This window comes from Apiospora phragmitis (genome assembly GCF_038363925.1).
Source record: "Apiospora phragmitis strain CBS 135458 chromosome Unknown utg000006l:1.0-5683423.0:1.0-5690449.0, whole genome shotgun sequence".
In the NCBI taxonomy this organism is placed as follows: Eukaryota; Fungi; Ascomycota; class Sordariomycetes; order Amphisphaeriales; family Apiosporaceae; genus Apiospora; species Apiospora phragmitis.
The window spans coordinates 5,604,236-5,619,167 of NW_027117404.1; the positions used below are offsets into that span (position 1 = coordinate 5,604,236).

The 14,932-nt window shown below is 50.3% G+C and overlaps 8 protein-coding genes across 8 annotated transcripts; 5 read left to right on the top strand and 3 right to left on the bottom strand.

Annotated features, from left to right (window-relative positions):
• Positions 1–227: 227 nt before the first annotated feature.
• Positions 228–744, bottom strand: PG994_006938 (uncharacterized protein; the record flags this gene model as incomplete). The annotated part of the gene is made up of 2 exons (XM_066858347.1): positions 228–601; positions 669–744. 2 exons carry the CDS (start codon positions 742–744, stop codon positions 228–230), a joined length of 450 nt encoding a protein of 149 aa, XP_066717616.1.
• Positions 745–1,841: 1,097 nt separating this feature from the next.
• Positions 1,842–3,162, top strand: PG994_006939 (snf2 family atp-dependent chromatin-remodeling factor snf21 protein; the record flags this gene model as incomplete). Its single annotated transcript, XM_066858348.1, has 3 exons — positions 1,842–2,877; positions 2,926–2,994; positions 3,047–3,162. The coding sequence occupies 3 exons, from the start codon at positions 1,842–1,844 to the stop codon at positions 3,160–3,162; spliced, it is 1,221 nt and encodes a 406-aa protein (XP_066717617.1).
• A 78-nt stretch (positions 3,163–3,240) lies between these two features.
• Positions 3,241–4,847, top strand: PG994_006940 (uncharacterized protein; the record flags this gene model as incomplete). The annotated part of the gene is made up of 2 exons (XM_066858349.1): positions 3,241–3,849; positions 3,900–4,847. 2 exons carry the CDS (start codon positions 3,241–3,243, stop codon positions 4,845–4,847), a joined length of 1,557 nt encoding a protein of 518 aa, XP_066717618.1.
• A 168-nt stretch (positions 4,848–5,015) lies between these two features.
• On the top strand, positions 5,016–5,216 carry PG994_006941 (uncharacterized protein; the record flags this gene model as incomplete). The annotated part of the gene is made up of 1 exon (XM_066858350.1): positions 5,016–5,216. One exon carries the CDS (start codon positions 5,016–5,018, stop codon positions 5,214–5,216), a length of 201 nt encoding a protein of 66 aa, XP_066717619.1.
• Positions 5,217–5,634: 418 nt separating this feature from the next.
• On the bottom strand, positions 5,635–6,246 carry PG994_006942 (uncharacterized protein; the record flags this gene model as incomplete). The annotated part of the gene is made up of 1 exon (XM_066858351.1): positions 5,635–6,246. One exon carries the CDS (start codon positions 6,244–6,246, stop codon positions 5,635–5,637), a length of 612 nt encoding a protein of 203 aa, XP_066717620.1.
• A 1,550-nt stretch (positions 6,247–7,796) lies between these two features.
• On the top strand, positions 7,797–8,561 carry PG994_006943 (uncharacterized protein; the record flags this gene model as incomplete). The annotated part of the gene is made up of 3 exons (XM_066858352.1): positions 7,797–7,960; positions 8,016–8,283; positions 8,334–8,561. The coding sequence occupies 3 exons, from the start codon at positions 7,797–7,799 to the stop codon at positions 8,559–8,561; spliced, it is 660 nt and encodes a 219-aa protein (XP_066717621.1).
• A 3,720-nt stretch (positions 8,562–12,281) lies between these two features.
• Positions 12,282–12,645, top strand: PG994_006944 (uncharacterized protein; the record flags this gene model as incomplete). The annotated part of the gene is made up of 2 exons (XM_066858353.1): positions 12,282–12,300; positions 12,359–12,645. 2 exons carry the CDS (start codon positions 12,282–12,284, stop codon positions 12,643–12,645), a joined length of 306 nt encoding a protein of 101 aa, XP_066717622.1.
• An 837-nt stretch (positions 12,646–13,482) lies between these two features.
• On the bottom strand, positions 13,483–14,843 carry PG994_006945 (uncharacterized protein; the record flags this gene model as incomplete). Its single annotated transcript, XM_066858354.1, has 2 exons — positions 13,483–14,493; positions 14,553–14,843. 2 exons carry the CDS (start codon positions 14,841–14,843, stop codon positions 13,483–13,485), a joined length of 1,302 nt encoding a protein of 433 aa, XP_066717623.1.
• Between the last annotated feature and the right edge of the window lie 89 nt (positions 14,844–14,932).

Below are 14,932 nucleotides of genomic sequence, written 5' to 3' on the forward strand. Positions count from 1 at the left end.
CTTCAATTTCACAGAACCCGGGCCATGCAGCCCAAGGAAATCCGGGCATCCATGTAAGCCCCAGACTTGTATGTGAGTCTTGGAATTGTCCGGCGAAAGAGACCCCAACGGAAAACAGCAGAGGCAGGATAGGAGTGGCAAGACCTTGGATTCTTGTGATATATTGATCGGTTGAATACAACGTAGCATAGTACAAAGAGGGAGGAAACCGCAATAGCACCACCATATCATCTTCCGTAGACTCTAAAGATCGGTCTCATCAGCGTCAGTGCTGGGTTCTTGTCCAGTTCGCGGAGATGACAGAAGACACACGTGGCGCCACCTCGTAACATGCTAGCATTTGCTTCTGTGATATAAGTAGGTGGGATTCTTTGCACGCCGGCCTCCCATCGCCGCAGCAGGCAGTCCAGTATCTCCACGCTCTCCTCCACTGCGGCTGTGTAATGTCCGCGAACCCAAGCCTTGTAATCGTCGGGGCCCTTCTTGCCGGGAACCCACCACTCGCGGCCGTAGATTTCGTACGCGCGAAGTACGCCCTTTACCTGTCCGAATTTCAAGGTGTCGTTAATGGCTTCCATGGTTTCGTTCTGTTTCTCAAGTGCTATGAGCAGGTGAGTGTGCATCTGGCTCATTGTGACATGTGGTGGGAGGTCAGGTTGACGGTTGACGGTTGACGGCCTCCTGCCAAACCCGGTTTCTGAATTGTAGGGCACGGTCGACGTGGCGGGTGACGGTGCTCGCCATATTGAATGTACCATTTGTACGGTCTTGGCCCTGGGATATGACAAAACGACCCTCCCAAGTATTTTTGGCACGAGACAGCTAGTTCGGGAATGGGATGTCGGGATAGCAATTAGCTTCGAAAGCATCGCCGAGACTCCCTCCTGGTTTCAGAAAGCAAGTGAGGTCATCCCCCCAGTCCTCAAGCACGGAAAGAGCCCACTAGACTTGTTCCTCGGGTGTGATGCCATTTGGGTGTACCCATGTAATGTCGAAGTCACAACAGTTGGCAGCTCTCTCGTCGCAGTCCGGGACTTCACAGAGCCTAGTCGCGCTGACGGAGAATTCGGACGGGGTGGAAAGGAGCCGTCGTATCGAACGGGCTGCGAGTTGGATAGACGCATGCCGGGTGGACATTCTGGGAGCCGTAACATCTTGGTGTCGGGTGTGATAAGTAAGGACTACAGTCTCTCTTTAGTTTAGTGCAAATGAGATAGGTTAGCATTCTAAAGTCTGGAATTGGCGCGCTGTTAAAGCGCTCGTGTTTCATGAAGGGAGGTGCATTACTTACCTAGGCTACTGATGTCCTGTCGCCCACGAGCGCCACTTGTGATGACGTACGCAATCAATCAATTCGAGAGAGCGGAGTTGCAAGATGGGCTGGCCTCTCGTGTGGGCACTCGCTACGCTGTGTGGAGATTAATTTGATTCGCTAGCGCTAGCGTCAATTGAGTGCAATATGAGCCGTAAGCCTGCCGTTTGGATTGCGTAACGGTCACCTTCATCTTGACGGACTGTCTTCCAATTTTTTAACTTCTCTTTATCTGCGCGCGCATCCGGCAATTTCCTCTTCCATCCTGCCCGCGAATCTTCCCTTCCTAGTCTGCCGCGCCGGCCTCGCACGACATACGCATCCATGGAAGACCCGGCACGATGGGGCCCCGACCGCGTCGTGGCGAAGCTTCGTAAAGCGTGCGAACTGCCGGACGCTGTCGAGGCCGCCTGTCGAGGCCGCCATTCACAAGCAAAAAATTGGTAGCTTCTCGCTGCTTCAAGTCACCAGCCAAGAACGACAGAACATGCTCTTCTCGGCTCTTGGGGTCTAGGATTTCCCCCAGAAGATGATTCTGCTCGACTTTCTCGACAAGCTGCGCGCCTCGCATACGGAATCCTCCCAGCAGCTCGCCACCAGTCCCAAACGCGATCAAGGCTTCCAGCAAGCTCCCAGTACGAAGCGGCGCCGAATGCAGCCCATGGTCGTCTCCTCCCAGCTAGCTGATCCTCTACTTCCCCAATCTACACCTTCTGGCCTGTGGTTTCGAAGAGACGGCCTGCAAGCCATTGACATTTTGACTCCCGGCTCAAATCCCGCTGTCGACGGCGGCGATCGCCGCATCAACACCCGAACCTGCGGCCCCGGCTACAGGGGACATCAGCGTCAAGTCAGCCGCTTTCTCACACGATCTTTCTTGTCCACCGCAGGCGAACCTCGCCGATCCAAGCTCAAACCCGACCAGCTAACACCGCCGAACCACCCGCTACACGATCCGGTCCTCCCTCCACCTGGCGAATCCGATAACGAATACGACTCGGAGACGTGGGCCGAGCTACAAGAAGATGTTGTTGACGATGAGGCGCAAAGCCAGCACGACAGTGTTCAGCAGTATCTCACTGCCGACGAGGCGCGAGACGTGCTTTCCCAGGCGGTGGAGCGGTTCGGAGACGATTGGGCTCGGCGCAAGTCTCGGCAACTGGAGTACGACGCGCCCCGTATTTGGACGGAACTGCACACTGAGACCAGCGCCGAGACCGCCCGCAATCTCAAACAACGGCTGGCAGAACTTGATCAACGAATCGACCGCCTGCGCCGCCAGCTTCTTTCTCCCCCCAACGAATGGCGCACAGTTGTCGAGCTGGTCGAAGCTGCCGCCGCTATTAAGCCCTCGGCGGAAGATCGGGCCCTCGTCTTTTGGACGATACGCCTGGCCGCCCAGGTCAGTCCGCCCGGGCGCCCGTCGCTAAGTCGGCGCCGCAAGCCTAAGGCCTCACGAGCAGCCCAGCGTGATGTCGACAGCGAGGATCTGGATAGCGACTCGGAGTTCAGTTTCGAAGACCTAGAGCCCGATCATGGTCCCGAGGCCGGTAGTGCCTTGCCAGGTACGTCCGCCGCCTTTCTGCTCGCGTTCTTTCACTGAATTTCTCCAGATTATTCTAAAACATCCGCCCCGCGCGCCTGTTCTTCTTGTCCTGATGTTATAGACCTAACACAAGATGGTACTGGCAATCCCATATACTTCCTCTTTAACTTGGCTAACGTTTCTGTTAGACTCCAATACGTCAGACTCTGATAACGAAACCAACTCGGACGACCAGATACCGGAGCTGCGCTTCTTCACCAAGACCCGCAACGGCTGGGCCAAAGAGGATTGGGTCGGAACCTGAGAACTTTTCGGTTGCGACCCCGCTGCCACCAAGATCCGCGTCGCCGGCTTCCTCACCCCCGTGAACCATTACCAAGCCATGAGCGCTTTTATTTTCCTTGCGCAGCAGGTGCGCCGGGGTGTGGCCGGGGCGCTGCTGGCGGACGAGATGGGCCTCGGGAAGACCCTGATAATGCTGCTGGTGTTGACGGTCCGACGCTACCTAATCGAGATGGTCGACGATGTGCCAGTCCATTGCGAGGCACATCTGCCCCGGAACCATCCACCGGGCGCCAAGTGTCCCAGTCGAGGAGGCAAGTATGGCGATTTGCAGTGCCCCTGCGAGCGGGGCGGGTGGGCCTCCAAGATTGCCCGTAAGCTCTGCGACCTCCCCACTGTCGTCTTTATGCCGCCCCGCCTCGACGGCTGGATCGCGCAGGTTAAGACCCATATCGACTTCCGCCCCACCAGCCCCGCCAGGTACCTGGCCTTCAAGGTGAACCACGAGGAGTGGTGCCGGGCCCAGAGCAGGATGCCCGAGAACAAGCGCTTTTTGTGCGACATGGACGAGCTGCCCAACGCCCCGACTCACCCCAAGGATCCCTCTCGCCTTACGCAATACTACAGCGGCAGCTTGGAGCGCTACTTCACTAGCTGCTTCATCCAAGGTGACGGCCGCTTCCATGACAAATTCGCAGCCGGCTTCGTGGTTATGGACGAAGCACACGAATACAAGGGCCTCACCTCTCGCTCTTCAAGTTTCTTGGTGATATAGTGGAGCGCGTTGCCGTCCCCGTCTACCTCTGTCTCGTGTCGGGCTCCCTTCAAGCTCTCGGTCCGGGGACCTGGAGATGGGCCGTCGAACACTTCACCGAGACGGCCAAGGCGGGAGGCTGGACCCATTACGAGCCGGTCGTGGCTACATGGGGCAAGTTCTCGGCGGACGAGAAGTACATAATCGAGAGAATGGGGCCCGACATCGATGACGTCACCAGGAAAGAGGTCCTCGCCCGATGGAAGCGCCACCGTCTGCTGTGGAAAAGCTTGGTGGAACAGATTATCATCCGCCGAACCCCCGAGACCCGCGACCATTCTGGCAGAGCCATCGTCCGCTACGACCCACCCGTCGTACAGACGTATCCACGCCCGATGCCTAACCACGGCGACACCTGGACTGCCTTCCGCGCCCTCGCGGCATCCGTGCAGAGTTGGCTCCAGCGCGAGCTCAAGGCCAGGCTGGCGCAGCACCAGCTCGACGGCAAAGGCACGCAGCCCACTAAGGCATCGGTGGAAGAGGAGCTCCTTTGGGGCACCGCGCCAGCCGGCGCCAAGGGCGCCAAGTGCTATAACGTCATCAGTCGCGCGTCGATGTTCCCCGCCTTGGCCCTGCTGTGGCAGCGCGGCCGCATCGACGCCGTGCACCTCAAGGCGGATTACATTAACCGCCTCGCCAAGGCCGCCACCACCATTCTCGCCTCAACTGACTACGCCCGCGGCGCCGCCCGCCACGTCTTTGAAGAGTCACCCTTCTGGGCGGACCGCGACCTCTTGCGCCGCGATTCGCCCAAGTACCACCGGCTTCACAACCGCGTCAAAGAAATGGTTGCGTACAAACATGAGCATATGATTGTTTTCGCTTTGCACCCGGCCAGTTGTTTTCGTCGCCATGATACTCCTTCTGGAGGACTTCCCCTAAGCTCGAAGTAATGTACGTCCATGCGCAGGTCCCGCTCCTCGGCTCGCGCGGTGCCGAAGGCCACTCCCGGAACGCCATGGTGCAGAGGCTGGACTCCCGGGATTGCCCCAAGGTCCTTCCTGTCGACATTCGATATTTCCTCAGCCGGCCTCAACCTGCAGGCGGCCAACTAGCTCACTATGGTAGAAGAGCCGAACCGCAGCGCCGACAAGGAACAGGCTCCGGCCCGGGTGCACCGCTACGGCCAGACGCGCCAGACGAACATCGAAGCCCTGCAGGACAAGCGGTACTTGGCGGAGCAGTACCTGGTGCACAAGAATGCCAACCGCCGGCAGATGGGAGAGGGCGTCGACTGGTCCATGTACGAGAAATCTGGTTGAGTGTGTCCTGAATAGGCTGTCGGCAGGCAAGTCGCACACGTGGAAGATTCGTTTGCTCTGGATGATACATTTGCAGCGCGATTTGACCACTATTGCTGTGGAATATGCTACCGCGGCCTGATTCTCTGTTTGCTAGGAGGATTCTCTAGTTATGGATGTTTTGTGTATTCGACGCAAAATGTGCACTGAAGATATAATAATGAATTGATTGCTTAATAAAGATTGCTAATCTTCTCTACCTCCTATTTCGCATCGTGGTCAAGTAAGCAGGCGGCATTGCAGATACTATAGTCGTACTTGGAACACACATCGTGGACAGCGAGATAAGCATTCCGCCAAAGCAAAATACCATGAGAGATGAATGCATTCCATCTTCTTATCTTAGTTTCCGTCTCTCTGCTGGTCCTCCCTGGTGCCTTTACTTCGGCTCTGCCCCAGCTGCGCGCTTTGCCTCTTCATCCTCCTCAAGCAGACACCAGACACACTGCGCGTGCATTTCGACGGCGCTTGTCTGCAAGTACATGGCGATGGCCATGTCCGCGTCCCTCATTGTATTCCACTCCTTGACCAGCCAGTCCATTGCTCGAACACTCAATTCAACTTCCACCTTATAATCTTCGCCAACCCAGGCCTTGTAGTTGTCTGGACCTCCCTGGCCGGGCACCCACCACGACGAGCTGCCGATCTTGATCTCGCGGAGCACGCCGTGCAACCCGCTGTGCTGTAGTGTCTTGTGGATTCGTCCCATGGTACGGTTCTGCTCCGAGAGCCCCAGTAACAGATCGGTCTGCACGGCACTGAGTGTTTGGGTCGGTGTGCTGTACTTGGGGTCGTTGCCCAGCCTCCACACGCTGTTCCGGAAATCCAGGGCGCTGGCTAGGAAGCGGGACTTGGTGGACTCGATATTCAGCACACCGTCTGCACGGACTTGGCCGCCATGGGAGTATCTCTCGGCACCCCAGGCAGCGTTCATGGTTCGGGACAGGTGATTGGGGTCTTGGGTATTCGAGCCGGGCGAAACAGTCTTCATGATAGAAGTGAGGTCGTTTCCCCAATCGGCAAGCATGTAGAGTGCTTCCTAGACAGCCTCCTCATTACAGTTGCCAACGGAAAGCTCCACTGTACCGGCGCATGGCTTCTGGCAACCAGGTGTGCTGCAGGGCATGGTGCTCCGGAGGTGAAAGAAGGAGCAATGCGGGAAGGCGCCGTCGTACAAGATGGCCTCAGGCGGGTTGATCGGACGCTGCATCCTGTTGATGGTTGGCGAGTGCATCAGAATATTGCCAAGTTGATGGAAGAGGGATAATATGGTTGGCATACCTGGTGGTAGTTGTTCCGTTAAATGGTACTGTATCCGTAGTCCTCAGAGTAATGCTCCAAAAGCGAAGAGGAAAGGTGAAGCGGGATAGAATTGGGAGCTGTGTATCGTCCAACATGTCGCTGTACTATGCTCAGGCTCATCCCACCCGCGTACGCGTATCTACAGTGGTGTTAAGGAGTGGAGGTAGCGGGGTAGCGGGGTAGCGGGGTAGCGGGGTAGCTCAACTATTCCACAGATGCTGATTAGCGAAGCCCTATTTTCCGCCCACGTTGACGTCCCCGCAACGCAGCTAATCCGCCTACAAGCTATGTACAAGGAATGTACATAGAAATGCTCAATCCCCGCTGCACATCCTTCCAACTAGAGATATAAGCAAACCCTTGTCTAGGATCCTTGTTGCAGACGAGTATAGGTATGTACGTCTAGCTGCGACGACTACAACTGCTGCGACTGACCTCGAATCAATACATTGAGCTCTTCATTGGCTACCCCGCCATCTATCCATTTGATCATCACTCAATTTGGTTCGGATTTTACACATAGCGAAACGACAAACTCCAAATATATTTGCAAGTACTCTATGATGCGGGCGGGGACGCTGGTTCAAGGCCACTCTCGCTTGCGGTCGGAGACTGCCCCGAATCACTCATTGTAGCCCACGAGTTGAATTTGTTGGATTTGCAGTCTTGCCGGAGTGTCTGACAATATTGTTTAGCCTTGGGAAGGCTAGTAAAATGGAAAGAGAAGAGAAATGTATATAGTGTCACTGAGTCGTTAGAGCGAAAGAATGATGAATAGTGGCAGATGCTACGCGTTGGGTTAAAGTGCGAGAAGCGGACGGGCACACAATATATATGTCCTCTTGGTTCGCACTGTCCGCCGGAATGCTCAATGGAGAACAGCAACTGACGTGAGCACTGTATTCCGAATGGCAGCACATTACACGGATCCTACATGAAAAGCTCTCTCTCGGCTCACCCGGAGACGCTGCTTTAAGGGTGAGCTCGAGGGTGAGCGGGGTGAGGTCCAGGGTGATCCGGGTGAGGCAAGAAAGCAGCCTGGGGAGAGCCAGAATTCTCGTTTGTGCAAGGGTCAAATAGGCTGCCCCCGAGACTGCCCGAATATTTAAATAGGGCCATATTTCGTAGCTCCGTCTTTCGTTCCATTATTTCTTTTCTTGTGAATTACCTACCTACCTCTCTGACAACGTTCTTTTCTTGTCTGCCATCACAATCATCGTCCCCGTCCGATATTTGGACATGTCTCCCCTCAATCAAGGTCAGAAGCCCGACGCAATTGCTAGGGCTGTCCAAAGCGGCTACCAACCCTTTCAGCATATCGTTACAGACTCGATAAGAGGTCTGAATAAATACAAGCTAGCTGTCCATAGCAATCAAGACCGTGTGCTGAGCAATTACATTACGTAGGTCATGCGCCCACTTTGCATCCGTCTACCTCACAGGCTTACATTTAGATAGATGGCGGATGAAGGTTGATCAGACCACTCAAGGACACTCAGAAGCTTTTGTTCGTGCCACGTTTTTGGGAGAACAATGCGAGTTCCCACCTCTTGCGGAGCTTAAAGATTTCCTCCGATTTTACATTCACCAAAGCCAAGGCCGAATCACCAAGAACGGGCTTCCCACGCTCGACACCATGAAGATTGTGGCAGAATGGTTTTTTGCCGGCTTCACAAGGCATACCACGGTGGTAGTTCCTCAAGAAGACAGATCCGAAGTTTACACGGTAAGGCATATCAGATAGAGCTATGGCTCGTGGGCGCTAACATCCTACAGTGGCTTAGGATAGTCGTCTGCGAAGAAGAACGGTTGATCGAGAACGTTCACGTTCAGAAGTTCAATTTCACAAAGAAAGAACTTGATCGGGTCATGAGAGGCTTGTTAACTCGCCCCGACCTCAAATACATGCATGAAAGAACCCGGATTCAAATTGCGTACATCATCCCGACGTACTGTTGGTCAGGAGCCCGACTTGGCGCATTTTTCACAGGCGGGCTTTGTTAGCGGGTCAGTATGCATACCAGGATTCTTCTATGGCTCTTTTGTGGCTTCGGTTCTGATTCCGCCTTTAGGATATTCATGTGGACATTATGCGATTTGATAACGGAGAAATTAAGCCAGCCTACCGGCTTGACCAACGATGGGTCAAAAACAACCGGGACCCTGAGAATGTTGTGTAAGTCTCATCCGGACTAAAACAAACAAGCACAAGTGGAACGCTAACAGGAGAAGATTTGGCATATCTGGAGAAGGAGACACAACTCTCCTCTATAATGAGATCACATTCTTGCTAGTGATGGCACTGGCTGATGGCGTGGTGGAGAACATCAACTCCTGGAACGACATCCATCAAATCACCATCCCCAAAGGCAAAACGCATGTTTCTTTGAAATGGAAAGATGCCGCACTCATGCTCCCAGTCCTTCGGCACGTCCTGAAAGACGGAACCATCGGCGCCCCACAGTACTTCGGGTTCTTATTTTTGACATCAGACAGGCGGACGCTGAACCTGGATTTTACTGTACTGTATGTATATTAGCGTACTTTGGAGGCAGTAAAGCTAAACCTATACAGGAGACGTATCTGCTCTTATAGACCGACCTATGTCTGGCCCTACTATCGCAGTAGTTAATTTATATGCTTTAAAGCTATAAAACTAGAACCAGTCCATCCGATGTCGAGATATATACAGGCGGATACAGTACTGTATAGGCGAACGAGCTCGAGTGGTTTATGGCAGCAGCATACGTCCACCTCTTTTTTCTTTAATAGATGTAATAGTGCGAGGCCACGAAACCGGCTCCGGGAGTAATTATTATCGCTTAGAAATAGAAACAGCCTTAGAGGCCTGTTTTTGACCTTAGATATATAAGAAGTAGTTTATTAAATAATTTTAAACTCACGGCGAATCGAACCGCTATATTAAAATAATACGTAGGGGAGGATATACTTTTTAAGGTTATTCTATATCCTTAATAATTAATTAATACGAGATCGGGTTTTATATCTAGATATAATAACTAAGCCTATAGCTAAGCTGCCTAAGCTTACGAGGGAATTACTTAAGCTCGTAACGGAGCTACCTAACCGTGACGGAGCTGCTTAAGCTCGTAATAAAACTGCCTAAGCTACTTAAATTACCGATTATTAAAATATTTTTATTTATTATAAATAAAATTAGCCTTTTAAATATAGCCTTTAAGCTTTATATATTTTAAAAATCCGATAAATAACTAAATTATAATCTTCGAGGGCCTTATAATAATACTCAATTTTTTAAAAATTTAATACATAGGAAAAAATATTAAATAGCGATAGCAAAGAAACATAATAAAGAAACGATAAGTTTTCGTAAGAAAGACTTAAGCTGCCGTAATTAATACCTAGAGACTTTTAATTTACTCTAATTTCCTGAACGGGTAATTACTAGATATAATCGATTTCTACGGTCGTCAACCATTGCCACTAGCCCATTTAATAACCATAGATACTTCATCCGGTGATATAGACTACTCAGCATATATTAAACTTTCTAGGGCCATATTATAACTGCCCAAAGCTGTGACTTTACTACCTCACCCTGTAATAGTTTCTTAGTAATACTAGGCCATCTTTTACACTTCTAGATCCACGCATCGAACCGCAATATATACGAGTTTAATTATCGGCGCCACTTAACCTGTTAGTCTTTATCTAGAATAAAAGGGCTCGCTATTTTAAGCTCGTTATTTCTATTATAGCTGTTATTAGTATCGTAAGTATCGTTAATAGTTCTACCGGCCGAAATAGCCGGGGTATAAACATGCCGATTTTATTATAACCTAGTTAATATAATAATAAAAAAGTAACCTTTTCGTAAATTAAAATTAAAACTATTATAAATTAATCCGCTACTATATTTATATAATAAAGTAAATATAAAATATAAATTTATTAATTTATATAACGATTAAAGTATTTTAAATTTTTATAAATAACGCTAAATATATTTATTATCCCTGTTATGTTTACTAAGTGCGAGCGCTTATTTTTAGCCGTTAAAAAGCTTTTTAATTCGTTACGTAATAGCTTAAATATCGTTATTATTAATATATATATAGTATTACGGTCTTAATTACGGGCGGATATTTTATATAACGAAAAGATTAATTAAATAATTATTTCGGTAACTAAACGCGTAAAACAGGATACTTTAAAACAGCTAGTATACGGTAATTAAGTCGCACGAATTACGTAATAAATAGCGGAAAAGGAACCGCGGCCCGGATTACGTAATAGGGGTAATAAAGAAGTTAACGATACCCTTAAATAGCTTTATTTTCGCACACCTAATCCACCTAGTGTACCCTTAATTTATATTAAATACACGTATACTCACCTAGCTTCGAATTTTATTAGTTAAAATTAACTAAATTCACCTTAAACCCTTGGTGTACGTTAGTGTGATTGTTTTCACCCTTAAGCAGTTTATTATATAAATTTATTATACTTTATAATATTTTTTAATATATTAACGAAATTAATATAAAAAAATTCAAAATTATATATTTTATATTTTAATAATCCTTAATATAAACGCTCTTTTATTCTTTTCTTAATATATTTAAAATATATATAATATAATTTAAATAGTTTTATATCATTAAATATTTTTATTATTTCTTATAAAATCTCTTTATTTAAATAATTTAACCGTTCGTATTAAATTTATAAATTAAAATTAATAAAATAAAAACATAAAATTATATTAAAAACTATAAATTCGTATTTTTTATTTAATTAATTAATTAAATATAAACTATTTTTAAAAATAATAAAAATAAAAATTAATATACTTTTAACCCTTAATACTTTATAAAAAAAAGAATTTTATTTCTTTTTTTATTAATTAAAATATAAAAATTAAATTATACCTTAAATTTAAAAAATATATAACGTTTTAAAAGATTACTTAATTTTTTTTTTTAATAAATTAATAATTAAATCTTTAAATTATTTAAATATAACGGTGTGAAGGCGTACGTCGCGCTGAGACACTTTCTCGGGCGCGTTGCTAACCACGTGAAGGCGCTAAAGGTAATCGTCGAAGACGCGGCGAGGCACCAAAACATCTTTGACGCCGGAGTCTCTTCCATCTAGACCGTCAGCCCCGTCGCCAGCGTCCCACGGCCTAAGGCCGACGGCCTCACTACCCCGTCGAGCATCTTAAAGAGGATGGTTTACTAAGATAACCCTAAATTAAAGAGGTACTAAGAGGGACTAGAGTTCCTGGACTAAAGGCTTTAAATCGGCGAGTATATTATTAAAAGCTATAAGTAAAAGGACTTCCGCCCTTATATCCATTACGAAATATAAATCCTAGAGCATTTCTACGAGAATAATTTACGATTTATTTTTAATAACCGGTTAATCGCTTATAGTAAGCCTGCCTGTTACTGCTACTCTCTTTATTTTAAAGCCCACCCGGCCGATCCCGAGGAGCCTCGATCCCACTAGAAGATTTAGCCGAATTGGGGGCCCCCACGAGTCCCGGATAATCCAGACGGTCGGCACGATAATATAAAATATAGACACCAGCTGCAAATACTAAACAAAATAATCGAATCGATCAAAAAGGAGGCCCTTAACCAGATTAAAAAGAAAGTGATCAACATAGGCTATCATCCCGACTCGACGACTGGCATAACTCCTTCGGTCCTCTCAGACAGGCCTCTTGAAGAGCGGATGGAGAGCCTCAACATAGGTAAGTTGTCGGTTAAAATACGCCTGGCGGGCCTTCTCTGTATCTGACCATGATATAGGAGCCCCACGGACAACTGAAGAGGTTGCCGACTCGGACTCTTCCGACTCCATCCGAAGCATCAGTAGCAACAGCGCGCATTCGGCTCAGCAGATTAGTGCTACTGACACAACTCTGGAGGCAGACAGAGATCACATGCCATTGGCATCTCCTGCTACTAGTGACCCAGCCACAACAGACGATGCTGCTGTTCAGGAAGATACTGATCACAGCCTGCGCGTCAAAGTTGACCCAACAGTTGATTCAGAGGATGAGGATCCGGAGCCTCAGGGTGGAGCGGTGTTGTGAAACGCTTCAGACAATACCAAGGGGACCCGAGGGTGTTATGTGGGACTTTACCAGACGTCTGCTTATTTTGAAGGACAGACAGGAAAAGGGTATCAGGGTTTCTATGTTATCTGTTGGAGTACCGAACTATCGACCCACACACAATACACCGATGCAGTGTGTATATATGGATGGACTGCTCCCTCCTGTATCTAGAGCTTAGTTCTCCTAGCAATATACCTACTCCTACACCTACAGTTCGACATTCCCATATAATCTCGCCTTTTGGCATCCGGTAACTGCGATATTTTACGTCAGCGCTATGTTCATGACAGTCACTTCCATATGGAGCACAAAATATAACCATTCCTGACCAAGCGATGTTCCTTCCACATAATGGGTCTCTGATAACTACAGCGAAATGAGCTGATCGCTAAAATTATTTTGTGAAGTAAATTTGATGGATTACAACATGCGATGGCGTCTATGCGTAGTACAATAGAACCAAAACCCCAATTAAAGCAGCAGAAATAGCAAAGTTGGGATGCCAAACGAAGCCAGGAAAGTCTGCCAGCATGGCTTGAGCACCTTGCCGACGCCGCTTTCGTCATCTCCGTTGCTTCCTCCTCACCGAGTCATAAGCCCGAGGCCTGGAAGAACACATCGAGTCGGGACACGCCACCGCAGGTCTCATCTTTTTTCCCAGTGCAGGGCGTATTGCTGAGACGTTACGAAAAAGTTAGCTTATGAACCTCTTCAAGTTTTGGAGAGAAGAAGTAAAAAGGGGGTGGGGGCGGACAGGTGATAGAGGGTGGACGTTGATATGGGACCGAACAGGAAAGGAAAGAAACAAGAAAGTCAAACGAAATCAGAAAAGGCTGTCACTAACCATGCAGAAGCGCCGTCCGAGGCGAGCTGCCCATTCTGCCGGATCTCGTTGTCGCACCAGCACTCGCGCCCGTTCTCGAGCCCGGCGTAGACGTAGCCGGCGCGGCCGCAGTCCTCGATGCAGCCGGCGCGGGTGTTGTTGCGGTCCTGGCCGCCGGGGACGGGCAGCTCGTGGGGCAGGATGCGGCCGACCTCCTCGCCGTAGCAGCCGAGGTAGACCCAGGTCGGGGCCGTCTCGGCGGTCCAGCGGTACAGGTAGACGAGGGCGGGGCCGCCGCAGGCCTGATCGCTGTCGCCCGTGCAGCGCGTGCTGCACGCCTCCTCGGCCGCCGGCGCGTTCTTGTCGTCGTCCTGGATCGCGTCGCCGCACCAGCACTCCCGCCCGTTCTCCACCCCCGCGTAGCTGTAGCCCCGGTCGCGGCACGTGCTCTGGCACCGCCCCGGCGTCAGCGTCTGGTCGTTGGTCTCGGCCAGCTCCGCCAGCGTGCGCTTGGCTGCCGGCCAGAGGTCCCTGTAGCAGCCGACGGCTTGCCAGGTGGGCACGGCGGTGGCGGTGGAGCCAGGCCGCTGGGTGGTCGTGGAAGTGGCAGTTGCCGTAGCGGAAGGCGGATGGTTCGAGGTGGTCCTGGTGGTGGATGGGGGAGGCAGGTTCCAGTCGAGCTGGGCACCGAAGATGTTGAAGACGTCTGACCCGCCACAGATCTGGGACTGGTTACCGGCGCAGGGAATGTTGCAATCCTGCTGGTCGTTGGTCCAGTCGTTGTTGACGTACGTGCCGCACCAGCACTCGGTGCCGGCCTTGACGCCGGCGAATTCGAAGTCGTCGTCAAAGCAAGCCTCCTTACACTTGTCCACGGTAAGGCCGTCGCCGCCAGCCTTGGTCGAACGGGTGCTCAGGGTATTGCTGTCGACGTAGCAGCCGAGCGAGTTCCATCCCAGCAGCGTCGGCTTGGCCGGCGTCGTGGTGCTGGTGGGGGTAGGCTTAACAGTAGGCGAGCTGCTGCTCGACGAGGGGGCTCCTCCTCGCTCTTGACGCGCACGCAGTATGACAGCTCCTGCCAGTTGCCGCAGTCCTCGGTAACGGTCGGGTTCCAGCGCGAGAAGTCGGCTGGGCTGATGGCCCACATCCAGTCGCGCACCTCGTGGCAGGTGAGACCCTCGTAGTTGTCGTACCAGTAGGAGCATGTCTTGATCGTGTTGGGGTTGTACAGCCCGCGCGGGATCGTATCGCGCTTGCTGAGCAGGTGGCGCTGATGGGCCATAGAGGCGAGAGCCTGTTGGGGCAACGCCGCGAGCGCGACGGCCGACAGTGAGATCGAATAGGCCCTCATGTTCGACGACTTGCGAATCGGAAAAATAGGCAAGGGACAGAGCAAAGTGAGTGTGGTGGTGAGGTGGGCGGTAAGCGCGAGGGGCGAAA